The sequence below is a fragment of the Lytechinus pictus genome, chromosome 3, assembly GCF_037042905.1.
Source record: "Lytechinus pictus isolate F3 Inbred chromosome 3, Lp3.0, whole genome shotgun sequence".
NCBI lineage: Eukaryota > Metazoa > Echinodermata > Echinoidea > Temnopleuroida > Toxopneustidae > Lytechinus > Lytechinus pictus.
The window spans coordinates 6,420,010-6,447,068 of record NC_087247.1 but is presented as its reverse complement, the minus strand read 5'-3'; the positions used below and the strand labels follow the sequence as shown (position 1 = coordinate 6,447,068).

Genomic DNA, 27,059 nt, shown 5'->3' with positions numbered 1-27,059 from the left:
TTTCAATTTTCTGAGAAAACGACATTTCATTTATTTTTTACCATTCGCTATGTAGAAATGCTGCTCGCACATGACGTCACAAATCAAATAATTAAAATTCTAATAACTTTTTAATTCTTTGATGTATTTTTCTCAAACCTTCGGCTATATTTTTATATTACTTTTTCTGCTACTTTTGAAATAATTTTTTGTCAGGGTGAACTTCCCCTTTCAATTTTTATTTTATACGTTATTTTTTTTCTGTTATTAGAATTGTTATTACTCCTGTAGTGTACTATAATATATACGGTGATAAATATATAAATTCCTGTAGTAAGCAATGAAGAAATAAAATTATGGACTTCGAAAATGTTCATATGTTGATTAATTTCTTTATTTATTTATTCATCTATTCATATTTTTCTTAACTATGTTCGATAATTATTGGATAAAGGATTGGTTCAAACTGAATTATCGCAATATTTGCACCCACCCCCCCCCCGAAAAATTAAATCACAGAGGCACTTCCTGTTCATTTTGGGAAATATTAGTTATGTTCCTTATAATAAAATGTCCATTAATGTCATTTGAAAGGGGGCGGCAGCAGCTTATTTTGATGGGGGCGGTATAAGAAGAAAGAAAGATGACGTTATTTTTTTAATGAATAAGGGAAATAAATAATTCTATGACCCAGCCATTTTTTTCCGCGTTGCAATAGACTCTTCCTTCTTTCAATCTTTTTTCCTCTTTAGATTATTTTCAAACTTATTCAGAAACTACCACTAATCGCCCCTTCAGTGGCGCACCTCCCACCCACCCGCATTCGAGTGTGATATTGGTTGCCATTTATTGTGACCTAAAGATGGTGAATTCGGGACAATCAAAGATAATTTCAATACCGCCGAACCAAAGCTATTCTTTCGATTTTGCTGTTACTATTTCATCACCATGATGACGATATATATTGCTGTTGTTGTGAATAATGATGTTGATAGTGATGATGATTATCATCGTCATAATTTTTCTTTACTAGTATGGTACATGTATTTGATGTATAAAAAATAACCATAAATCGTGTATATGCTCCTTCCACTGAGCTGTTTTTTCTTGAAATGTTTTATTGACCATTTCATTGTAATCATTGTGAACAATACGTTCTGCTAGATTTTTAAAGGATGGTGCAAAAAACGTCTTTATACCTTTAACTTACATTATTAACCTATCTATTTCAACTTGTACCTTCCCTGATGAAATGAAAATCGCTAAAGTCACACCACTACACACAAAAAAAAGACAAAACTCACGTTGGCAATTATAGACCTATTAGTGTGTTAAGCACAGTGTCGAAAATTTTGGAGAAATGCGTGTATTCTCAAATTGAGAAATACTTTAAAGAATACAAAATCATTTATGAATTTCAGTCTGGTTTTAGGAATGGTTATTCTACTGAAACATGTTTAATTCACTTGTTGGATTTTGTTAGGAATGAAATTTCCGAAGGCCGTTATGTTGGCATGGTTCTTCTTGACTTACAAAAAGCATTCGATACGGTTAATCATGAAATACTCTTAAAGAAATTAGAAGTGATGGGTTTGAATTCAGCATGCTTGAATTGGTTTAGGTCTTACTTGACCAATCGCCGTCAAGTGGTATCCATGCAAAATGTACTTTCATATTCTATGCCTATAAAGTGTGGAGTTCCACAGGGGAGCATATTAGGTCCCATTCTTTTTATGTGCTATATCAATGATATGTGTATTTGTGTTAATGAAAGTAAATTACTTTTATATCACGCATAGGATGGTGAGGTTCAAGAGTAACCTGGGTAAGGTGGACAAATTGTCGGCCATACAAGAAGATAAAGGACTCGCAAAGGCCGGCAAGCAATATGGTTTGAAGGAAACCCCGTCGATTTCAGGTCCGAGGTCGGCAGCCTTGAAGGGTATTCTCTCAAACGCTGCTTCCGTTTCGGAGAGGACTGCAGACGTTGGGTGATTAAGGACACCTACAACAATGATGGCCTCGTTCTTTCCAAAAGTTTACGAATAATTCATGTCGATATTCATATGTTCGTGAATATAAGCAGAAAAACATTCCATGCATGAATGCCTAATGGAACTTGCTCCTTTTGGGTATAAGAACAGCTTGAAACATGATAGGCCAAATGATAAAATTAACATGACGCTTTTAATGAAATATTTTGTTATAAATACATTTTTAGGCCTAAATTTAATGATGTTTGAAAATATAGAATGACATTGATTCTAACGAAATAGAATAACATTTGACCTTCCACATTCCAGTAGTTCTTAAACTACTTTTCGTTACTTTGAATAGTCCCGATCAGAGCGTATACTTTCTCTTATTCGTCACATTATATATAATTTATTTCTGAAGTACTTTTGACCATTTTTCCTTGCTCATATCTTGCCACTTGGGATTATGCTTATACTTAATGTTAGAAAAACTGATTAGCATCCAAGGAATGACCATTTATTTAAGAAATATTTTTAAAAAATCTAACGAGTTCAAATCAAGTGCTCGCATGGAGGACAGCCTAACATTTTGAAAATGTGGTCACTTTTCGGTCCATTAATTTCGAGGTCAGTTCCAACTTTGTTCTAAAGCTATATGAAAACCGAGTTGGTAATATCATACTATTAGAGGAAATATTTTCTCTGATAAAAAGTTTGCAGGTTGACCTCAGAATCATATAGATACAGGACTGGTGTGAGTATTTCAGTAAATATTTTTTACCAACTACGCAAAAAAGCACAGATTTTCTATAATAATTATGATCTACAAAAATACTTTATTATTGACCATCTATACACGTTAAAATGACATGATCTACAAATATTTGATATAAATGTATCTCAAACTGTACATTTTTTCTGCAATTCATTGGGAATGAAGTAAAAAAAAAGTATTCATGAAGTAAATGTATTTCATATAAGTCTAAATTTAGACTTAAGCCATCAGTGAAATCTACGCAATGAAACACAATATGGATATTAACATGAATGAAGATTATACGTTACAGTGTATTCAACCTCTTCACAAATTGAAATTCTGCGTTATTTTATCAAGTAGAAATAATTTCTACGTAATGGTATCAGGGGCGGATCCAGGATTTTCCAAAAGGGGGGCAAATTTTTGGAAGGAAAAAAATTTGACAAGCAAAAAAAAAAAAAAAAAGGTCTTCAATTCATTTTTACATTACAAATTTTTAATCTCAAGGGGGGGGGCACGTGCCCCCTGTGCCCCCCTGGATCCGTGCCTGAATGGTATGATACGATTATTGATACCGAATTACACCATGTATACAGATATACATGTACATATATATATATATATAATATTGCATGCACGATACATTTAAAATAGTATATTTTGATCTATGTATATGAGTTTCGTAAAAGTACGATGTGAATAAACTTTATTCATTATTTTAAAGAGTTTGTAATTGTGTCCTGATTTCGAATTCTTACAGCCTGCACTCTGAAAGACAAACGAAATCTACGCCTATCTACAAGCAGACAGACTAAAAATCAAAACATTTTGTAGAATCGCATTCAACGATTTGACGATTATACCTCCATACTTTTCAGCTTCGATTATTCCATCCACAATTTAGTTTTATTTTTAGAAATGATTCAAAGGAGGAATAAATGTCTTGAAGTACAGATACGAACATGTTTATATTAAAAAATATAATAGCATCGGCCAATTAGAAATTGCATTAATTACTTCAAGGACAAGTCCACCCCAACAAAAAGTTGGATTGAGAGGCAAAACTTTGTATATTTCATCAAAATCGGTTGGAAAATAAGAAAGTTATGACATTTTAAAATTTCGCTTAATTTCACAAAACAGTTATATGCACATCCCGGTCACTATTTCTTTTGTATTGTATTATTATGAAATATGCTAATTTTCTCCCCATTGTCCTGTGAAACAAAGTTTCATTTCTCCCTGAACATGTGGAATTACCATTGTTTAACATTTTATGGTTCAGTCAAGTTGGTCCTTATTGTCATATCTGTAAAAAATGAAATTATGTATAATTCGAACAATAAAAAACAAAGGAAATAATGAGTGAGGGACATCATCGATTCTGTCAGTTGCATGTGACTAAATTGTTCATGTAACTATTTTGTGAAAAATAAGCAAAACTTTAAAGTGTCATAACTTTCTTATTTTATATCCAATATTGATGAAATTTTCAGCATTATCCTTGTCTGATTTTTCTCTATTGATTCAAATCAACTTTTTTAGGTACACTTGACCTTTAATGAAATGGGGCCTTGAATTCTAGTAAATTGAATCTTCATATTTTTACCGGAATTGTGTAGATACACAATCAAGATTTATTTAGAGATGGATAAAATGTACGGGCAAATATCATAAGTGAGGTTAAAGGTTTCGCAGTGTAATTCAATATGCATCATTATAAAAGCTTGTAATATTATTTCAGTTAACAGGTAATGCATAAAAAGGTTAATAATGAAAATATCATGCATCAACGACATTATGATCGGGTACTATAATGGCATTAATCATATTCCCAGTCTTTCATGATTCTCCCAAAGCCAGTCGTGGTATTTGTTAAGCATATGGTCCTGGGGTTTGACCTAAAGATACAAACAGAAGCAAAATAAATAAAGTTGAAATTATTTCACTTTTTAATTTTGATTTGGAGATTTTCCATGAAAAATATCTAAAATGTAATACGTACCATGATATCATATTAGAAATGAGTAAGTTGATTATATCTCCATTTATCGAGAAATATCAAAACGTTTATTTATGCATATATGCATGCTTTTTTCTTCAACCCATGCTAATATTTCTAAATTTTTAAATGATGAAAGCCAAGAGGGGGCTTTTTAGATATATTATAGACTCAAGTTGTTTCTTCAACTCATCAATCTCTTCTGGTTTACAGTTCTTTTCAGGACTATTTTCAAGAAAAGAATACTCTACTCTCAAATCTCCACTTTCTCGCCTATCCAATTCCTTTTCTTCTTCTTTCCACTGTTTCTGTAACACTCCACATGGTGTACCGTAAACCACATCAGCGATTGTACATGCCACCATGCAAACCTTCAAACAACATATAATATTTTGTTTCTAAAAAAATAATGAAAACGAAAGAGGAATTTCATCCGGATATACCAACTAACTCAACTTCTCTTTAAAGTGCATATTTTTAAAGGAACATTCAAGATAAGCAAACAATGGTTTCAACATTTTCCGAGCTAATTGTACACGAGTCAGAATATCTGTATCTTAACAAAGAGCTTGACTCAACTCACTAATTCATCCATTTTGAAATGATCATCCTAAAGATGGATGTACAAGCATCCAAATCATTTTAATAACCAATGAAAATACCCTATGAAAATACTAAAAAGAACAATGTGAAATTGGAAAAGAATGAAACCATGCATGCATGGACAAATATAATAATTGAGCAATAAACAATAATGTGATCCCGCCCAAAGAAATATAATTTTATATCCAAAAGAGACGAAGGGGGAGGAGGGAATTGAAAGACAGACTGAGAAAACACAATAACGAGAGAGAGTGACAAGATAAGTAGGGGAAGGGAGGGACCGAATATTGGATGGAACTTGAGAGTCAAGGGAACAGGTGCGGATCCAGGGGCGGGGCGGGTCTCCACCCTACCAATGATTTTCACTGAAAATGGTTTCCATTAGTATAACTTTTTTTGGGGGGAGGGTAGCCATATTTTAGGGAAAAAGTGGCCCCACCTCTTTGATAGATCCCGGATTCGCCGGGGGAACATTTTTGTAATAGTGAAATAAATTATTGATAGAATTATTTTTTAAAAGAAATTCTTACCTCTTTCCATTCATTGACGCAGAAGATTCTATAGGAATCGTTGCCATATTTTCCAATGCCGGGTAACTCAATGGGGTACGTCCAACTTTTAGTCAAATATGCATCTACATGAGAGAAGAATTATTCAAAAACTTTATTTCACTTTACAATAGATGGATTTAACATGAAGAAAAATAGGATACAGGCAAATCAAATCATGTAAAATTAAGTTATGAAGTTTCATAACATTTTGCTATAATTACCATGAAACATAAGTTTTCGTATATTGAAGGTTCATTTTTGATTAAGATATATTGACGTTAAAAAAACAACGATCGTAAATGAAGCATCCGACCAGTAGGCCTATTTAAAATATTCATAAACATCGTACAGATATAAAGTAAATGTTGTGTATTGATTAAGCGGCATGTTAACCGAACCCTCATTTCATCCATTATTTTGTACAACTATATACATTTATCGTTATTTCAGAATTTAAAATAGGTGTAATCTATAAAAAGCCCCCCCCCCCGCCCCCTTTCACCCCTCTCTCCCCTTTTCTCTCTATATAAGATAATTTATTTCTCAAACTAAAATCAATTTTAAAAAACCCAATAGTTATATGAACAGTCATTCATAGCAAACAAAGTTGAGAACAATATCAAACCCGATAATACGTTATTACTAATAATATTCGTTGCTCTTAAAGGACAAGTCCACCCCAACAAAAAGTTGATTTGAATAAAAAGAGAAAAATCCAACAAGCATAACACTGACAATTTTATCAAAATCGGTTGTAAATTAAGCAAGTTATGACATTTTAAAGTTTCGCTTAATTTCACAAAACAGTTATATGCACATCCTGGCTGGTATGCAAATGAGACTATGACGTCATCCACTCACTATTTCTTTTGTATTTTATTATGAAATATTCTAATTTTCTCCTCATCGTCAAGTGAAACAACGATTAATTCCTCTCTGAACATGTGGAATTAGCATTGTAAGTTGATCCTTATTGTCAAATCTATAGAAAATGAAATATCTTATAATTCAAACAATAAAAAACAAAAGAAATAGTGAGTGATGGACATCATCGACTGACTCACCTATAGCTGTGCATATCACTGTTTTGTGAAAAATAAGCGAAACTTTAAAATGTCATAACTTTCTTATTTTACATCCGATTTTGATGAAATTTTCAGCACTATGCTAGTTTGATTTTTCTCAATTTATTCAAGTCAGCATTTTCCTGGAGTGGACTTGACCTTTAATCATGTTAAAATTACCAGAGAATCGAATGAGCATCTTGGCGCGTTTTTCATGAAGGCCCAGTGGTTGAATCAGATCAGCGATCAGCTGCCAGTCAGCGGATCGAGTCTTCTCCGCTGTGTCCCATTTTTCAAAGAACCGCCAGAGAACAGGGATGGCTTTCGAGCCTTCAAGTAAAAAAAAAATCGACACTGAATAGATTTTTCCTTTGTATTACTCCTGCTCGCATCAATAAAAATGAAACAAATTATTTCTTTAAAAAAAAGTTGGGAGGCGGTGATTACAAGACATAACAACAGATTGCTTCCTCTTCTGTTTGAAAATCAGAGTTTGTGATATAGGCCTTTATCAAAATGTTGATTAGTGGATTTTAAATCAGACTACCGCTGCAGCAGTGAAAACCACGCTCAGTAGGCTGTTTCTGACAGCATTAAGGGGCGGTACCAGATTTTGTTTTTCTTGAAAAATTTGAGAAAGATCACAGTGCATGGGATTCTCTCTTCGTTCCCTTGCCTGTGATGTGCCGCCCCTGTAGCTATGTGAAAGCAACATTACACGAGACGGATTCAAATATTATTACGTCGACACGACGAGAGAAAATATCTTTCCAAATTGACTCTTGTCGACATGACGAGAGAAAATATCTTGCCAAATTGAATCTTTAAAAAAGTATGTCGAAATGAAAAAAAAACAGGTTCGTCATGGAGAGAAATAAAAGGTTATCTTAATTGTTAAGCCGTGGAATTATAAATAAGTTTAAAGTCATCAATGTGAGGTACGTTATCTTGCTAATTCGATTTATGAAAATTATGTCGCGTATGTCGACATGTAACTAAATAAGTCGACTTCGTAAAATATATCGATATAAGATCAGGTTTTCAAAGTCAACATGGAAAAACAATATATCTCTAGGTGGGGGTGACACTTTTTAAGCTTTAATTTTCAAAATCTTTGTGTTACATCAGGAAGATTCCTCACCCTTGGTTCTGTTGAGGAAGATGGTAGCGACGAGATGTTTCCATGGATCATGGAACAAGCTTTCTTGCACCAGGTTGTACGGTGATCGAGGCGGAGTCCACTGCGTGGAGGAGGTGGTAGATGAATTACTCGAATTCGATGACGGTTGTAAGACACTGCTCCTCATAAAGTAAGGGCTCTTCCTCGTAACGGAGGTCGTCACCGTCGATGTGCCTGAACGTGAAGAGCGGACCCGGTGAACACGACGAGAGGCGTTCCCAGTCCTTTGGGCTGGAAAATATATGATAAAAACAAATCGTTCAATAGAATATCAAAGAAAGGCTGTTTTTAACTAAACTATTTGATCTTCGTTTAGGGGTTTCCGTCTTCAAAAAAAAGAGAAAAAAAAAATATCTATGTCTTTATCTCCCTTTTATGTTAAGAGATACAGAAGGTATTATCGTTTCTTAAACATAAATAAATCACCTCTTGCCAAATCTCCATCAACTTCTAAATAAATTGGAGCCTATGTTTTTGCTGTGATTGTTTAATTACCGCATCGATAGATATTTGGCCTTTGCCGGTCCCCTAATTGGTTTAACCCTTTCCTTTTGTCATTATATTGACTTATCATGTATTTATCGTTTTCTTTGTATTATTCATATTGCATTCATGTTTTCTTGTTCTTTTTAATGGATGAATGAAGTGAATTTGAAAATAGGATTAGAATATGTTGAAATTTGAAAGTATGTACAGTTTTATTATGAAGATATCCGGGTCGAATTTGCTTCGTAAAATTGAGTTGATACCGTTATCGGTTCTGTGAAGTATAAAGCACAAGTCAACCCCTATGCTATTTAATTTCTGGCTAATGAAATCTTAACTTATATTCGTCTTTTAAAAGCCTTAAGAAATGTTAAAAGATCACGGAACGATTTAGTTGGTGTATGCCGCCATGTGGCAAGTCGTTTTTTCTTATCAAGAATGTAAGAATTCGATTTCTAGCTATGATTTTTTTATATATGTATATCAACTTATCAAGAAATATAGGATTCAATGATAAAACGGCTTACCAAACGTCGAGGTGTGACAAATCTCTATGTCGAGCATACACGCACGATGATCTGAAAAGTTTGATTCATCAGATTCAACTTAAAGGGGAAGTTCATCCTGAAGAAACGTTTGTTGTAAAAATAGCAGAAAAATAATAAAAAAATATTGGTGAAGGTTTGAGGAAAATCCTTTAAAGATTAAGAAAGTCACACAATATGTTAATATAATATAAAAGGCATGAATTTCATTTTTTTAATGGTTCCTGATTTCTTATTTTTGTTTTCTATTCACGATCGGGTGTGAAATGATTTGCCTATTGATATACAAAAAGTACAGTAAAAACCATTTTCAATTTTCTGAGAAAACGACATTTCATTTATTTTTTACCATTCGCTATGTAGAAATGCTGCTCGCACATGACGTCACAAATCAAATAATTAAAATTCTAATAACTTTTTAATTCTTTGATGTATTTTTCTCAAACCTTCGGCTATATTTTTATATTACTTTTTCTGCTACTTTTGAAATAATTTTTTGTCAGGGTGAACTTCCCCTTTCAATTTTTATTTTATACGTTATTTTTTTTCTGTTATTAGAATTGTTATTACTCCTGTAGTGTACTATAATATATACGGTGATAAATATATAAATTCCTGTAGTAAGCAATGAAGAAATAAAATTATGGACTTCGAAAATGTTCATATGTTGATTAATTTCTTTATTTATTTATTCATCTATTCATATTTTTCTTAACTATGTTCGATAATTATTGGATAAAGGATTGGTTCAAACTGAATTATCGCAATATTTGCACCCACCCCCCCCCCGAAAAATTAAATCACAGAGGCACTTCCTGTTCATTTTGGGAAATATTAGTTATGTTCCTTATAATAAAATGTCCATTAATGTCATTTGAAAGGGGGCGGCAGCAGCTTATTTTGATGGGGGCGGTATAAGAAGAAAGAAAGATGACGTTATTTTTTTAATGAATAAGGGAAATAAATAATTCTATGACCCAGCCATTTTTTTCCGCGTTGCAATAGACTCTTCCTTCTTTCAATCTTTTTTCCTCTTTAGATTATTTTCAAACTTATTCAGAAACTACCACTAATCGCCCCTTCAGTGGCGCACCTCCCACCCACCCGCATTCGAGTGTGATATTGGTTGCCATTTATTGTGACCTAAAGATGGTGAATTCGGGACAATCAAAGATAATTTCAATACCGCCGAACCAAAGCTATTCTTTCGATTTTGCTGTTACTATTTCATCACCATGATGACGATATATATTGCTGTTGTTGTGAATAATGATGTTGATAGTGATGATGATTATCATCGTCATAATTTTTCTTTACTAGTATGGTACATGTATTTGATGTATAAAAAATAACCATAAATCGTGTATATGCTCCTTCCACTGAGCTGTTTTTTCTTGAAATGTTTTATTGACCATTTCATTGTAATCATTGTGAACAATACGTTCTGCTAGATTTTTAAAGGATGGTGCAAAAAACGTCTTTATACCTTTAACTTACATTATTAACCTATCTATTTCAACTTGTACCTTCCCTGATGAAATGAAAATCGCTAAAGTCACACCACTACACACAAAAAAAAGACAAAACTCACGTTGGCAATTATAGACCTATTAGTGTGTTAAGCACAGTGTCGAAAATTTTGGAGAAATGCGTGTATTCTCAAATTGAGAAATACTTTAAAGAATACAAAATCATTTATGAATTTCAGTCTGGTTTTAGGAATGGTTATTCTACTGAAACATGTTTAATTCACTTGTTGGATTTTGTTAGGAATGAAATTTCCGAAGGCCGTTATGTTGGCATGGTTCTTCTTGACTTACAAAAAGCATTCGATACGGTTAATCATGAAATACTCTTAAAGAAATTAGAAGTGATGGGTTTGAATTCAGCATGCTTGAATTGGTTTAGGTCTTACTTGACCAATCGCCGTCAAGTGGTATCCATGCAAAATGTACTTTCATATTCTATGCCTATAAAGTGTGGAGTTCCACAGGGGAGCATATTAGGTCCCATTCTTTTTATGTGCTATATCAATGATATGTGTATTTGTGTTAATGAAAGTAAATTACTTTTATATGCAGACGACAGTGTTTTACTCTATTCTGATACAAGTCCTAAGCTGATCGGTGAAAAACTTATAGCTTAGAATTATCAAATTGTGTTAAATGGATGATAGATAACAAGCTTAGCTTACATGTTGGTAAGACTGAGAGTATTTTGTTTTGTTCGCGGGGTAAGTCTTAGCATACAGATGATTTCAATATATACTATAACAATCAATTAATTAAGAGACAGAATTCCGTGAAGTGTTTAGGCCTGATATTAAATAGTGATCTCTCATGTACATCCATGGTTGACTCTATTGTCAAAAAAGCTAATGCTCGCTTGAAATTTCTATACCGGTACCAAAATTGCATGAATACGAAATCCAGACGCATTTTAAGCTTTTCATTAATACAGTGTTTATTTGATTATGCTAATGCAGCATGGTACTGCAGTCTTGGAAAGGTTGATCAAAAAAAGTTTATAATTATTCAAAATAAGATTGTTAGATTTATTACTTGCTTACACCCAAGAACACATGTTGGGAAGAATGAAATCGAAAAAGCTGGCCTTCTTCGCATAGACTTGAGGTCGCAACAACTTATACTTCACCATGTTCATAAAATTTTCTATTCAAACGAATATCATTACATATCAAAAAAATTTACACGGTCATCTAATATTCACGGGCATGAAACAAGAAATAGTCTGTTTAACTTTGTTGTACCTATGAGAAAAGGTCAAATTGGTAACACATTTTATTATAAAGGTATACATTTTTGGAATTCCCTCCCCAATCATGTTAAATCGGTTAAGACTTTTTCACAATTTAAAAGAGTATTGAAACAACACTTAAAAAATGTCCCCACTCTGTAATGTTAAATATCGTAGTCTTATATATAACTATTTAGATATGATTTTTTTAATCAACTTGTTTTACATTGTTTCATCATCTTTTGTTGTTTGCGTGAAAGTTTGATGTCAAACTTATTTGTACTTTTCCATATCTTAGGTTTTACGATCCATGAATCTTGTATTAGTTACGATGCATTTACCGCTACCTAAAAATTGATTATTAGTATAATTCTCATATGTAACTTAGAAGTAATGATCGTTTACTCAACCTGTTTTACAATTATTTTAATCATATTTTGTTGACTGCGTGTTTTTCATGGCAAATTTATTTGCTTTTGTCTTTTTATATATTAAGTTTTACAATTCATCGTCTTAATTTAGTGGTCTAGACTTAATTGATGTAGTTTGTAGATTTCTATAGGTGTTTTTTCATAGATGTACATTGTCTTCAATTACTGATGTAAGGACCCCATTGGAAATAAGCCATCTCGGCTTTCATGGGTTATCCTGTCAAGGTATACACTTCTGTTCATATTTTCTTGTACTTGTTCATAGTTACCTGACAAATAAAATCAATCAATCAATCAATCAGTTAAGTAAATTTCAATTTTTAAATTATCTTACCTTTACCTTTGAATTAATGATTGACCTTTCATTTAATGCAGTGATTTTAGTATGAATTTGTAAATTATTTTGAATTATCACTTCATTTACTTCTTATTCATCATGTAGGATTACTCAACGATTTATTTCTCTGTTATTTCTTCTTTATTTGAATTATCTGTTTTCAACGGGAGTGGTTTAGGGTGAAGGCCTATGTTAAGAAATGTAGGTTTTCTCAACCATTATATAAATTTGTCTAAGCCTGCCCCCATAAAAAAAAAGAACTTGAGCTTACATGTATAGGGACCGTAAATCTAATTTTAAATGATTTTTAGGCAACAATTTCACAATTTGTATTACACATTACAATGTGTATTATGTCCATGAATCCCAGGCAAGTCCTAAAAAAAGCAATGAATTTGCAATATTACTGCATTAAATTTATTGCATAAATATACTTTGTAACCTTTGTTTGTATCAGTCTCCTGACTGTTTTAACGAGGTTTTTGCAATAAACTGAAATGAATCTGTATCTGAAAATGGCTTTTATACTGTAAAATCTATCAACTCACATTTGAATACAGATTTCAGAGGAAAGACCATAACAGCTTATTGTTTACTCCATTCTGACACGGAAGTGTTGGGTTTGAAATCATCAAACGTGACATACAGTGACAATAAATCTAACCTTTACCAAAGTGAAGGGAAATATATCCTCACAAAGTTTCACAATATACATATGAAAACTATGTTGAAATCACAATTTTCAATAAGAAAATCGTGTTAGTTATCTGAAAGAAAAATCCTAATTAAATTCCGACGCTCACTTGTTAACAATTCACCCGATTTATTTTGGTACTGACGTAGGAATGTGGAAAGGAGTGAAGGGTGCGATAACTTCAGTGTATGTCAAAGTGTTTATATTTCTTAACACCATGTCAAGGTTTAAACGTTAACAGGACAAGACCAGTGATTCTCAGTTCAGTGTTGACAGCTGGTGCCTGGACAGCACCAAACCTGAAAAGAGGCTGGTGCTAAATACACTGGATAATCTCAAGTCCAGTGCCGATAGCTGGTGTTGGGCTAATATCTGCATCAGACTGAGCACCAAACTTTAAATGAGACAAGTGTTGGCCACTAAAATCATGCCACTAACCATTACTAACCCACATTTGGTGTCAGAGTATGTCAGGCAGCCAAATTCAAGCCCAAAACACCAATGCCAACACCAAACCCGAGTTTACCAATCAGCAGCAAAATCTATCTTTACACACCCATATGGTACCTGACGTCTTTATTAATGCTTTTACATTTTCAAAAGGTAGATATGCACTAATTATAGTCATGTTGATTTTGTGTATCTAATATTCTATGCTAAATAATAACCTCAGACTTCTCAGTTATTGCAATAATTGATGTTTTTCAACATTTTTTTCGATATATTTCATTGCATCACTGTCTTAATCACACTTTGAATAAGACTGATAATATTAATAAATCTTGTATATCATCACTTAATAAATAAATCATATCACCCAGGAATTACAAGATTTTGAATGTTTGACATAAGAATACAAGAGTAAAATTGCAGCTGCTGTTTCAAACGAAAAATCACTCCAAAGAATATACAACAAACAGTGGATTAGAAGTACAAAAACTTTCAGACAGTTTAATTTGAATAAAACAAATCAATCTAAGGATTGCAATGGCACACAGGCAAAAGTTACAGATCTTTCATCAAATTTCACAACGTTCTCAATCACAATTAGAAAGGAATGGTGATATTCAAAGTTCATTACGCATATAGTTAGTTAGTTGAAATAAAATACAAAATCTACCAGTATACATGAAACTATAACTAAATAAATCTGTTTCTCAATACTCCAAAAAAAGAAACAAATCGATAAAAGGTAGACGTTGTCCAGTATTTACAAATATCTTTACAAGTAGATGTATTAAAGAAGTGAAAAATATATTTCTTTTCATAAAAATCCAGTTCAGATATTACTACATGTACACCTCTTTTATGTAATACCCAACTATAATTCAAAGGTAAATATCTATACATTTCGAACCAATGACTGTCCGCTCACATATGGCCCATACATTCACCATTTTTTTTCCCCTTTTGTTTTTACCAAGAACAAGTTTACAACACCCTTCACTCCTTTAACATAATCCAAAAAAAAAACTTAGACCACCATGAAAAGCCTACCAATTACCCAATTTAATATTCACAAAATAATAAAAACTTGTATCAAGTTGCTTTTGATGAGGTATACAAGGAATCAAATTCCATGTCACAAGAAGCTTGAGCATCTGATTGATACAAAAGAAATACAAGTGCTTCAGTTTTGGAAAGAAAAAAAAAAGTCACACTAAGTGACATATTTGGGAGGATGAGATGGGAGGGGGGGGGGGCAAAGAGGGTTTTAACAGATTAAAAAATTAAGCATAAGTTTAATATGATGAAGAGTAATAAAGAAACCATGAGCATCTAAAATATTTTTTGGAGAAATATCATTTCCCTTCTGTCGACAAACAAACTCTATCTCGAAATATACTGTGTTCTCCCATTTATCAACTTCATCACGCAAGCAGTGCAGGGGAAAAATAGATAGGGGATGATTTTGCCCTGGAAATGACAAAAAGGGCAGTAAAACGATGTACATTACTTTTATTTTGCACATTCCACATCTGAGTGACCTCACAGTGTAAATCGTGGGTGCAGAAGTACAAAATAAGAAAATAACATTTCTTTCACTGTTCAATGATATGATGTGAGCCTATGTTTCCTATGTAATTGGTTATATACAAGCTTGGCGTTGATGCGGCCGAAAGCTGCTTTGGTGAGTTCATACGGGAGTGACTTCACCAGAAACAGAGAACTTCAAAGTTGGAAATCTCAAAATGATTTCACTTTGAACCGACAAGAAAGCCAAACGTAGAACAATTCCTTCAAATATACATTCGGGGGGGGGGGGGGGGATCAATTGGGGGTTCACTCAATTATATTGCTAAGCATGTGCACTGACAGAGTGTTTTTAGGGTCGGTAGAGCGGGGGATTCGTATTCTGATGACCCGGGTTCGATTCACACTTGGTGCGCTAGTGCCCTTTGGTAAGGCATTAATCCTCAGTACCAGGTCCTTCAGAGAGGACATTAAGCTGTCGGTCCTCTGGTTGCTTACTTACAAGCATTCATGCTTTCTTAGCAATCAGGTAAAAAATCACCACCAATCAATCAATCATAGTCGAGTAACCAATTTACTCCCTCCATGTGGGTACAGGGGAGCGTTTCATCAATATTTTCATCCGACAAGTTGTCAGATCTGACATCTTTCCATGATTTTGATTGGCTGAAAGGCACTGTTCCTATGGTAACTGTCGGATAAAATGGGACTTGTCGGATAAAACGTCCGACAAGTCCTTTCATGAAATGCCCTCCAGGTCTAAACAAAAAACAACAAAAAACCCATCCCTTTGACACCAGTAAAAATCAAGTATAATACACTCACATGAACTATTATTCTAATTAATGTATTGAAACGATCGACATACCCATCTCAGTGTGATCTTGCAAAGGAAGATAAAAACTTTGAAGAACTCATGCGCGCTCTGTGATAATGGATGTGAAACCAATGTACTGAACATTTGTCAAGTGGATTACAAAGTATGTAGCCCATTTATCAAGCATACTCCAATAGTAAATCAATTAACATGAACAACAACACTTAAGAGACTGTCAGGCAGCCTTACCTGGATATTTTAGCCAGCGTAAGCCGATATATGTATGGCAAGCCATATGTTTAATCCCATACCGCGATCTAAAATGGCCCTTTGTTAACAACACTTGTATTGCTTTACATGATCCCCAGAAACTCCATCACTTGATTTGCCAATTTTTTTTTTTTAATTCTATTTTTTGGGGAGGGGGGGGGGGGTCAAGTGTCAACCCATTTTACTTTTTGAGCTTCCATGTAAACTTAACAAATTTAGTCAAAGGTTGGGCTGTCTTTTGAGAATGGGCCATTAAAAATCATATCAATGGAAAGTCGTACAAATTCTTAAAAGATAAATGATTCAGTGTTAAAACCAAAGCATGTTGAAGACTAGAAAAAAAAAAGTAAGGAGTTGCGAAGAATGTTGCATGATGGGATGAAGTATCCACCAAATCTCCTTTGAATATTGTCTCCATCTAATAAATATATTACACTTCCATCATGCTAATTAGAATAAAAGCTCAATTACATATTACTCCGAATTCCATTCATCCTGTAAACCTTGTATACTCTAACCCTTTTCTAACTATATCTAAATATCCATACTTTATAAGCTGTTTGTTCCAAACCAAACTACGTATCTCACTATGGACAAACAGTCCCAATACCATTAACCTACTCTTTATACAGACTTGCCCTTTCGCTATGCCGTCAAGAACCATTTTATTATCTTACACTTTGTATGAGAAGTAGAGGCAAAAGAAATGTACCTCGGGCAAGATTTAGTTTACAACTTGTGAAATAATATACAATTCATGATGCAGCGATGATCAAATCTTCCTCATTTCTCTCTCAGCTGTACAAAGGATGTTCAGACTATTTCTCTTGCTCCTTGTTCTGTAAATTATCTCCCTACACTGCAAAAATGACTTGATTAGCACTGGCCATATATCTACAGTGGTGCTAAAAAGTTAGTGAACCCCACCAGAAAATGCTCTCCTTCATGCTGAGTGAGTGTTGAACGTAGACAACAAAGCTACACTGTCCGGTCAGCCCAGAGAAACAAACTTTATTGAATGCAATATTTTGATTACCTGACTTCACAATTACATATATCTAAAAGAGATGGTAGAATTTGAACACTTTTAAATATGTTCCTTTTCTGGTGGGGTTCACTAGCTTTTTAGACCACTGTATACAGGAAGACACCAGAGAATCGTTGAGACACCAGTTTCGAATCAAACCGATTCATATTAACAATGACTGGTGTTACTTAAATGCCTTTCTGGTGTTAACCCAAAGCCAAAATGGTGCTGTTTCAACAACTTACTTGGGTTGCACAATATAACAACCATATGACACTGAAACTTCAATATGAATCAACAATATTGGGTAAACTATTCATATGAAACTTCTCATGATACTGCAAAAAATGGAAAATTTAATTCAGTGTATGTTCCATACAAATGAATTGAAATGCTATAAGCCATCGAGAAGAGATCCAAGCCAATAATGTTGATACCCACACCCAACTCAACAGTGTACAAGTAATAGTGTCCACCCTCACCAGCTCTTCCCCCACCATTTTTTGCAAAAAATATGTTAGCTTGGTGTCTCTGATTTTCAAAGAAATTGTCATAGCATTTGATATGAACGTTCCAACCTACAGAATCTTAATGATCAATTTCAGTGGTATGAAAACTAAAATTAAATTCCAGTTTCTTTTCTATAGAAATGACAACGAAATCAACACCAAATTTGAATGACATCATCGGATGTGACTCGATGCCGCTTCGGACTTTACTCTGACCACAAAGCTTGCAGCAAGGCAGAATTCTGATTTCAGTATTCTTCGCAATATGCCTAACTTTAAATGATTTTTCTTCTTGCAACTTTAATATTTAATGACAAATGCAATTTATTAAAAAATTGTGTCATATTCGGATTGTGCAGTGTGCGGTGAGCTTAAGTCAGCTGAAAAAGTGGTAAATTGGTATGTCAGTTTATGTGCCGCGAGTAAGTTGTGATGGCGCTAAATGTGCAAGGGAAAGTTATGAAATTATAAACTTTGCAGTTAGCATTATGTGTATAATATGCATATCATCATGACAAAAATAACTAATCAAAATTATTAAAGACTAAGACAAGAGCAAAAAGAAAATAGTCATAATTGAGGACATAAAAACAATATTGCAAAGTAAAAGATCAACGGTTATAAAGTTTAAAGTGATTTATCCCTCCTAAATAAAATATAATGCCTTGATTGTTATCAAATAATAAACTTGAAAAATAGCAATCATACATTTAATCTAAACTTACAGTCAGATTTTTTTCAGAACATCAACCATTATTGTTTAAAAAGGTATTATTTAAAATATCGAAGCAATTGAATAATGAAAATGACTCTAGAAGATGGGTAATTTGCACTTCGTGAAGTTTAATAAATAACACAAATAGTCACCAATTCCATGCTTACAGTGAAATCACAAGCGACAATGTTGATTTCATTAAGTTATATATTTCATTTTGTTACTTTGACAAGGACATTTTTTTAAATGTACATTACCTGGTAATAATGGTTTCAAAAAGGACATTCAATTACTTCGGAAAGTGCAAAATATCCACCTCCTATTTTCAATCAGAAAGACTATTTCTCGAACCTCTTGGACTCTTTTTAGGTGTTATCTGTGGACTCTCCTCCATCTTCTCTTCCTCTGGTTCGCTCCCTTCGTCAAAGGAATCTTCCTCTTCTTCCTCTTCACTGTCCAAATCACTATCGTCGGTGCCTTTTTGCTGGAAGTTGATCTTTACAAGAAGTCTCTGGAATTTCTGCTGCTTGCTCGCTTTCACACTCGCCTTTTCCGGAGGCGGTTTTCTCACAAGCCGCGGCTCCTTTCCTTTCTGTTTTTGGAGCGTGGCGCTTTTCGACGGGCTACGCTTCTTCCTTTCCTTCACAGCTTTCACCTTGTCTACCTTCGCCTTTTTGGTGCTTTCCTTGCTATCTGCTGATTTCCGTCGCTTAGTTGGCGTCTTGGTCGGCGAACGCTTTGCTGGTGTTGTTTGTTGTTTAGACGGTGCCCTCGTTGCCGCTGGTGTTACAGCACTGGGCACAAGATTCTTGGGTTTGAAAATAAAGTCTGCGCTTTTATATTGTGAATGTGTTTTTTCAAGGTGGTTGATAACCTCATTCATGGATCGACATCGCTTTCCCTCGGGGCTGAAAACAATTCCACAAAATAACACAGAATCAATACACCATCAGATAGAAGGAACAGAAGGAATGTGCTTCTCATATAAACATGACCTGTTATATCGGTTCTTTGCCATTTAAATGATTCATCGGTTAAGCACCCTTTTCCTGTTATGACATGTTGCCAAGAATGGTGCAATACCTCTGGTAATGGAAAACACAGGTACATCAACAATTTCAAAAATGAATAATGCATTTGTTCAGAATAGTGATAATTACAAATCACATTTAAAACAAAACAATTTTTTTCCTGCAATTAGAATATATAAGGAGTATAACAAATTTATGTAAATTTCAAAGCTTTCAGATAATAGAGGTCACTTATGAAGTGGGGAGTACTGTCAAGTACATCGTTGTTTCATTCCTGTTGTAGGTGAAAAAAAATTGGATATCAGCCAAATCTTGTATTAGTATTAAAAACACATGTATCTTTACATGAAAATTATAAAATCGGGAGGATCTGGATCAGTTGATTTGACATGGACTTGCCAAACTGCTATAATAATAATAATAATATAGGGTATTTATATTGCGCACATATCCACCTTGTTAGGTGCTCAAGGCGCTCCTATATTACCCGGCTAAGCTAGGCGTTCATAGCGCACACAGCTATCATTCTTGAAATGAAAATGTAAAGTTTTGAGGAATCACATCAGCCTAGAAAATTACCCAGGGTGAAGGGAAATTCTTCCCCTATCGCATTGTAAGTTAAGTTGTGCCTAATTATCCTTAACCCTATATAGCCCTGGCTAATTTGGTACTGCATAGACGGGAGGGGGGGGGGGGGGGGGGCTCAGATCTTGGCCTTCGATCGTGAAATGTAATCTCCATAATTAGATACTAGTAGTCAATTAGGCTATACAAAAATTATTCAATTTCTTTTAATGACTGTAGGCCAAATCTTGGCCTTCGATCGTGAAATGTAATCTCCATAATTAGATACTAGTAGTCAATTAGGCTATACAAAAATTATAAATTTCTTTTAATGACGGTAGGCCAAATTCATAAATATCAGATTTCAGCTGTTAATCTTTGAATAAAGCTCCACAATTCTTTGTTTTCAACTTTTCTTTTTTTTCAACTTTTCTTTTTTTTCAATTTTCAATGAATATCATCAGTAACACTATCTCAATATTAAAAAGTAACATGAAATTGATTGCTTTTAATCAGTAAAAGTGCATGCTTTCGATAACGAAAAACCTGGGCCCCCACCCCTGTGACCCTGCCTAGTACTGGGTAAGAAGAAATGTGCTCAACATGCTTCATGAAACACCTAAATATGTCAAATCGCCCTTCAAGTTTTCCCACTTACCTGGTGAGGTATACATCAAACTTTCCTGCAGATGCCCCGGACATTCTTTCTGTGATCTTCCGCGTCCATCCAGGGGGCAAGCCAAACGTGGTGAGATCGGGCGCTGTTTCTTCCTCGACGTCACGTTTCTCCTCTCTAGCTGGTGTAGATACAGGCTCATCCTCAGCAAGTGACACTTTTCTCTTCTTCAAAGGCGTCGATACCTGTCTCTTATACTCTGGCTTCTCCTTCTGGGCTTTAGGTTGCTCTTCTTCCGGAGATTTTCCCTCATCAATGACGAGCTCATCTGCCTCTTCATCGTCGTCGTTTTTGTCATCTTTTCCATTTCTATCCTCAAGCATGGGCTCTGTTTTCTCCTTGAAACTGGAGGATGTCAGTGGACTTATCTTGCATAACCCAAGAACCTCATCACTTGATTCTGAAGATCCAGATCTATTAGTATTTTTCGAAATATAAGAGATAAAAAAGCAATACTACGAAATAAATAATATGCAACATGAATAGGTATCAACTTTGATTACGATGTGGATATTCCACAAACAGCCACATATTTACATTGATTTCCAACTTCATAACCAAAATGACCATTGATAGCGTCGCATTGCAATGCCATATTCATACCAAATAATAAGGGTAGTAAATTAACTTTTAGATGGTTGTATATTGACCATGGAAAACTGGGAAGTGTGACAGTATGTGCACATTGACAATATTAGTTTCTTGTGTCATAAAAATATCTTTGATAAAAAGAAATATCTAAAACAAACAGTTCCCAGTGCTTAATCTCCAACAATTCATCATGGAATTGGTTTTCATACAATGAATTTTATTAATTAAACTAATAAGTTTTCAAGAATTACCCACAATATAATATTAGTCTTTGAAATTGAATGCTCTGTAAACCAGACTGGCATGCAGTGTCATCCTTGGTAACTAAAACTTTGCTATGCAATTGACCCACTCTAGATCTCTTACAAAGAGTTGCAATTGATCCAATCAATCTCAACTATGGAAAACCAGCAACGTCAACATCTAAAATTGAGGATATTGAGCAAATTTCCTAAAGAAAAATTATGACATTGATGGATTTCCAGATACTTGAGATTGATTGGATCAATCCTAACTCTTTGATAGATGGGGCCCTGGGCCTCACTAACAAAAACGTTTGTGATCAATTTCAAAATTAAACATTAATGGTAACTGATCACCAGTAAGCCCTTGGAACAAAGTTATGCAATGATTTGTTTGGACGATGCAAGTATACAATTAAATGTTATACTCTTGTGCAGTGGAGACCTGTCTTGCTACATTGAAGCTGCGAGCCGGTGATGAATGTTTGCTTAGTGCAGGATTATCCATCATCCAATATCTAAACATTCAAAAACCAAGATTTTCCCAAAACTGAAAAAAATATATTAGCCAACAAGAGTAGGATTCAAATCCATGCAATTACATCAGTAATACTGCTCTGACCCAATGCTTTGGCAAAGACCACAAGCAATTAAAGGTTAAGTCCACCTCATTAAAATGTTGATTTGAATCAAAAGAGAAAATCAGACAAGCATAATGCTGAAAATTTCATCAAAATCGGATGTAAGATAAGAGTTTCAAAGTTTCACTTATTTTTCACAAAATATTTATATACACAATTTAGTCACATGCAAATGACAGAATCAATGATGTCCCTCACTCACTATTTTTGTTTTTTATTGTTTGAATTATGCAATATTTTACAGATTTGACAATAAGGACCAACTCGACTGAGCCATATAATGTTAAGCATTGGTAATTCCACATGTTCAGTGAGAAATAAAACTTTGTTTCACAAGACAATGAGGAGTAAATTAGAATATTTCATATTTCTTATAATAAACAAGTGGAGCGCCTCTGGCAGTCTCACCTGCATCACGCGATTCAATATAGCAGCAGTGCTGAGTTTGAAAACTACTATAAAATAATTATTCACAAAAAAAAAAACATTCATATAATAATACAATACTACGTTCATTGACAATAAATGACATTTGACCTTGATCATGCAACCTAAGACTTGTCAGTGATACTTGATTACCCCTATATCCACATTTTATAAACTAAATCTATAAACTTTGAAAGTTATGACAGCAATCTAATAATTACCTCCAAAATGACCTTTGACCTTGGTCATGTGAACTGAAACTAGCACAGGATGCTCAGTGATACTTGATTACTCTTACATGTATGTCCAAGTTTTATGAATCAGATCCATAAACTATTGAGGTTATGATGGAAATTCAACAAATACCCCAACTTGGCCAAAGTTCATTGACCTTAAATGACCTTTGACCTTGGCCATGTGACCTGAAACTCACACAGGATGTTCAGTGATACTTGATTACTCTTATGTCCAAGTTATATGAATCAGATCCATAAACTTTTAAAGTTATGATGGTAATTCAACAGATACCCCCAACTTGGTAAGTTCATTGACCTTAAATGACCTTTGACCTTGGTCATGTGACTTGAAACTCAGGCAGGATGTTCAGTAATACTTGATTACCATTATGGCCAAGTTTCATGAACTAGGTCCATATACTTTCGAAGTTCTGACCAAATTTCAAAAACTTAACCTTAGGTTAAGATTTTGATGGTGATTCCCCCAACATGGTCTATTAAAGTTCATTGACCCTAAATGACCTTTGACCTTAGTCATGTTACCTGAAACTCAGGCAGGGTGTTCAGTAATACTTGATTAAGCTTATGTCCAAGTTTCATGAACTAGGTCCATATTCTTTCTAAGTTATGCTGTCATTTCAAAAACTTAACCTTCGGTTAAGATTTGATGTTGACGCCGCCGCCGTCGGAATGCGGCGCCCATAGTCTCACTCTACTATGCAGGTGAGACAAAAACCAAAAGAAAAAGTGAGTGAGTGATGTCATCAGTTCCCTCACTTGCATACCGACTTGGATGTGCATATAAGTATTATGTGAAAATAAGCAATACATTAAAATGTCATAACTTTCTTATTTTACATCAGATTTTGATAAAAATTTTCAGTGTTGTGCTCGTTGGATTCTTCTCATTTTATTCAAATCAACTTTTTGTTGGGGTGGACTTGTCCTTTAACAGATTGGTGTGCTCTAAGGCCTTATATCTCTGTTCTATAGAAATTCCATAGGCCTATATGGTTCAGGTCCTACACAGCTCATCATGAATCAATTTCAATGGCAAAATACATATTCTATTTATGAGACAGTGACTGCAGTGGGATGAATGATTCCTATTGAAAATTTCCAGAGATTAGAAAAGAGGGCAAAAATGTCAATGGCTGAATTGCATGGTGAGACTATTGAAATAATGAGTTTTTTTAGTTTCTTTGATTTTGAGTTTCTCGTCGAGTGATCAGTCCGTTGATTGCAGAATTGCTTTCCAGACAAAAGCCAAGATGTTGACATAACCACTCTCCAAATTTCATACATTGAAGAGGTCTGGTATGGTGTTTTGATTTTGTGGAGAAAAGTCAGATTTTGATGAAATCATATTGTAAAAACATTTAGAATGGTCATGTTTTTTGTATAAAAGGTTGGTTGGTAGTACCATTGCCCAGCATGGAATTGATTTACCAGGCGATTTACCTTTACAAAGGGTGTTTGACTGAGAATAGATGTCTGACTAGATCTATGTCTGCTGCAAAGTGACAGCAGAGCTCACAGCTTACTGATGCCATAGGCATACTGTAGGTTCGGCCAGAATTATTGCAGTATATATGGTTGGTTGGAATTCCCCCTTATCGACCACCTAATATTCTAAGCATCATATCTGCAATTTTTTTCTGGTTTTACCTAGTGTTCATCTTATTCGGGGAGAAAATTGAGATCAGAATCACGTTTAGATCGACGATTCTATGCATGTACATGTATATCAGCGACCAACAAATGCGACGATTTCCACCCTTCTTTTAGGACGGCCGATTCTTGTCGCGCTGGTGAAATATTTTGACTAGCTTTCAAATTAGTTCTATGATGTCATCGTGGCTCTGCACCGTGCTAAGTGATTGTCTCACTATTTCCACTGCGAGCTCGGCACATGATTCGACGATTGACGATGGATATTTATTCTGAAGCCATTTCCTATCAGATTTCTTAATATGAACAACTGTTTTACAGCGGGGTTCAGGTGTGGTCGATGCAATTTTGAAAAATTCTACAAAATTTTAATCTATTTCTCTCATTGTTATGGACACTGCACCTACTCTCCTGTGCTGTGCATTGTGTTTGTAATACCAATAATCTTAATGCGCACAAGGTGGTCGGTTTCAAAAGAGGTGGTCAATGGGTGGTGAACTCACTATATGTATTGTAGTGCATCGTATTACTGAACACTTTTCATGAATTCAATCATATCAAACACATTATTCTCATAAAATTTACCAAACTTTCACCACAAATACACAATTACCTACAAAATATAAATACGCAAAATTTTTTGTCGAATTTGTTTTTCTTTTTTACGATATTTTAATTAGCTTCCAATCGGACCCCTCTTCGCACGTAAAATATTTTGGTCACTTGAAAAAGGTATCGTATTACCGAATGTGTGTTTTCTATGGGAAAAGTTGACAAAAAAAAATTACTGATGAGCTATTTTGACCATATTTTATCATCTTTAGAATATTAAGACTTTGAAAATATTTTTTTAATCATTTTTCATCATCTTTATATTAAAGTTCCCATTGGAAGGATGTTGCAAAGTTTTTAGCATATGAAATTATTTTCTGACGCGTACGTTCTATAATACAAGGCCGGTCGGTAATAATCACTCACTACACTTTGATAGTTAGTGGAATTTGTGTGCCTCCGTGCAGATAAAAGAAGAGTACACCATCCATGACCATGTAGGCCTACAAAGAAACTATCAATCATGTGATATTTATTTCCTTTTCTTTATCCTCTCCTGTTGTCTTCTTTTCTACTTTTTTTCTCTATTATTTCAAGTTTCTTTTCTTTCTTCCTTTTATTTTTTTCTCTTTTCTACCTCTTCTTCAAGTTGGTGTTTTCTTTCTTTCTTCATTTTTCTTCTCTTTCTTTTTTTATCATTCGTTCTTCCTTTCATTTAAATTCATGCCCTTTTCTCACTGTCCTAGTTTTCTTCTGATGTAGAGTCAAGTTGGGGGCGAAACAGAGCTCCTTAGACTAAGTTGTGGCTTGACTTGAGTTAGACCAACTTTAGTAATTTAATGTCAGTGTCAGATCACTTCCATTTCCACTCCATCCAAGAGTCCAGCGCCATCATATAGATTAGGCCTAGTACACATCAATATATTGAACGTGTGGGACTGTAGCTATCATGTGAATTGGAAAGAGAACACCCAATAAAAAGTCAACTTTCGAGACTAAAATCAATAAGACATGACAAGGAAAAATAAAATAATGGTAGGCATAAAAGTAATGATACTGAAACAATACATCCAAATGTTTTTATTCATTCGAATTGTTGAATAATTACCCTAAATCTTGCGTTATTTTTGCCGCTTCAGATCCCTCGAGCGCCATTTCGAAGTTATACAGTGCCCTCCACGTTCTTTGTGCAACACTCTTTAGGGCTCACGATCACAGGCCTAATTCATTTCCCATAGACTCGTGTGTTAAAGTGGCACTTAAAAAGAATTCATAAAGAATAAGGAGGAAATTCGAGGGTTTAATGTTTACTACCAGTGGATAGGATAAATGTCTGACGTTCCATATCTGACCAGAAAAGGGTACCTCGACCAGCTCATTTTAAAAATAAATCAGCATTTATAAAGACTACACCTGACGGGATCAAATTCATCACTTGAGAGAGTAAAATGACCCTAATTCTTTCGCCAGTAAAAATATAGTTCCATAGTGGTGATATATCTTTCCAATTTGGAAAAAGGAAGTTCAGTAGGTACCCTCCCTAGAATCAGTGTTAGATTGTCAGTCATATTCATTCATTTTTGTCAATCAGCAATATCAAATTTAAAAATTGAGCAATGGGTTGGCTCGAATGAATATCTTTGGCCTGCCAGTTGTGATTAGGCCCGTGTCACTGATCTCTCCACTAGTGGAAAGATCAGTGGTACAACTCCCTGTTTTGGGGGCACTGATCTCCCGGCCCAGCCAGCTAAGAGG

The 27,059-nt window shown here is 34.4% G+C and overlaps 2 protein-coding genes across 2 annotated transcripts; both read right to left on the bottom strand.

Annotated features, from left to right (window-relative positions):
- Window positions 1–254: 254 nt before the first annotated feature.
- LOC129257927 (methyl-CpG-binding domain protein 4-like) lies at window positions 255–9,213 on the bottom strand. Its single transcript, XM_064096225.1, has 5 exons — window positions 9,126–9,213; window positions 8,074–8,343; window positions 7,113–7,262; window positions 5,848–5,951; window positions 255–4,613 (listed from the first exon to the last, which is right to left on the bottom strand). Exons 1-5 carry the CDS (start codon window positions 9,160–9,162, stop codon window positions 4,539–4,541), a joined length of 636 nt encoding a protein of 211 aa, XP_063952295.1. The 5' UTR covers window positions 9,163–9,213; the 3' UTR covers window positions 255–4,538.
- Window positions 9,214–14,286: 5,073 nt separating this feature from the next.
- On the bottom strand, window positions 14,287–26,747 carry LOC135153502 (methyl-CpG-binding protein 2-like). The gene is made up of 3 exons (XM_064096224.1): window positions 26,413–26,747; window positions 20,928–21,359; window positions 14,287–19,582 (listed from the first exon to the last, which is right to left on the bottom strand). The coding sequence occupies exons 1-3, from the start codon at window positions 26,457–26,459 to the stop codon at window positions 19,000–19,002; spliced, it is 1,062 nt and encodes a 353-aa protein (XP_063952294.1). The 5' UTR covers window positions 26,460–26,747; the 3' UTR covers window positions 14,287–18,999.
- Window positions 26,748–27,059: the final 312 nt, after the last annotated feature.

What these genes read in the sequence shown, in the direction of transcription:
- LOC129257927 (XM_064096225.1), bottom strand. Translation starts at nt 9,162, where the DNA reads ATGCTCGACATAGAGATTTGTCACACCTCGACGTTTG. An exon ending in CTTCCTCAACAGAACCAAGG is followed by an intron (nt 7,263 to 8,073) that starts GTGAGGAATCTT and finishes TTTTACTTGAAG; the next exon opens with GCTCGAAAGCCATCCCTGTT. An exon ending in GCGTCAATGAATGGAAAGAG is followed by an intron (nt 4,614 to 5,847) that starts GTAAGAATTTCT and finishes TTGTATCTTTAG; the next exon opens with GTCAAACCCCAGGACCATAT.
- LOC135153502 (XM_064096224.1), bottom strand. Translation starts at nt 26,459, where the DNA reads ATGGCGCTCGAGGGATCTGAAGCGGCAAAAATAACGCAAGATTTAGG. An exon ending in AAAATAACGCAAGATTTAGG is followed by an intron (nt 21,360 to 26,412) that starts GTAATTATTCAA and finishes AAATACTAATAG; the next exon opens with ATCTGGATCTTCAGAATCAA. An exon ending in TTTGATGTATACCTCACCAG is followed by an intron (nt 19,583 to 20,927) that starts GTAAGTGGGAAA and finishes AATTGTTTTCAG; the next exon opens with CCCCGAGGGAAAGCGATGTC.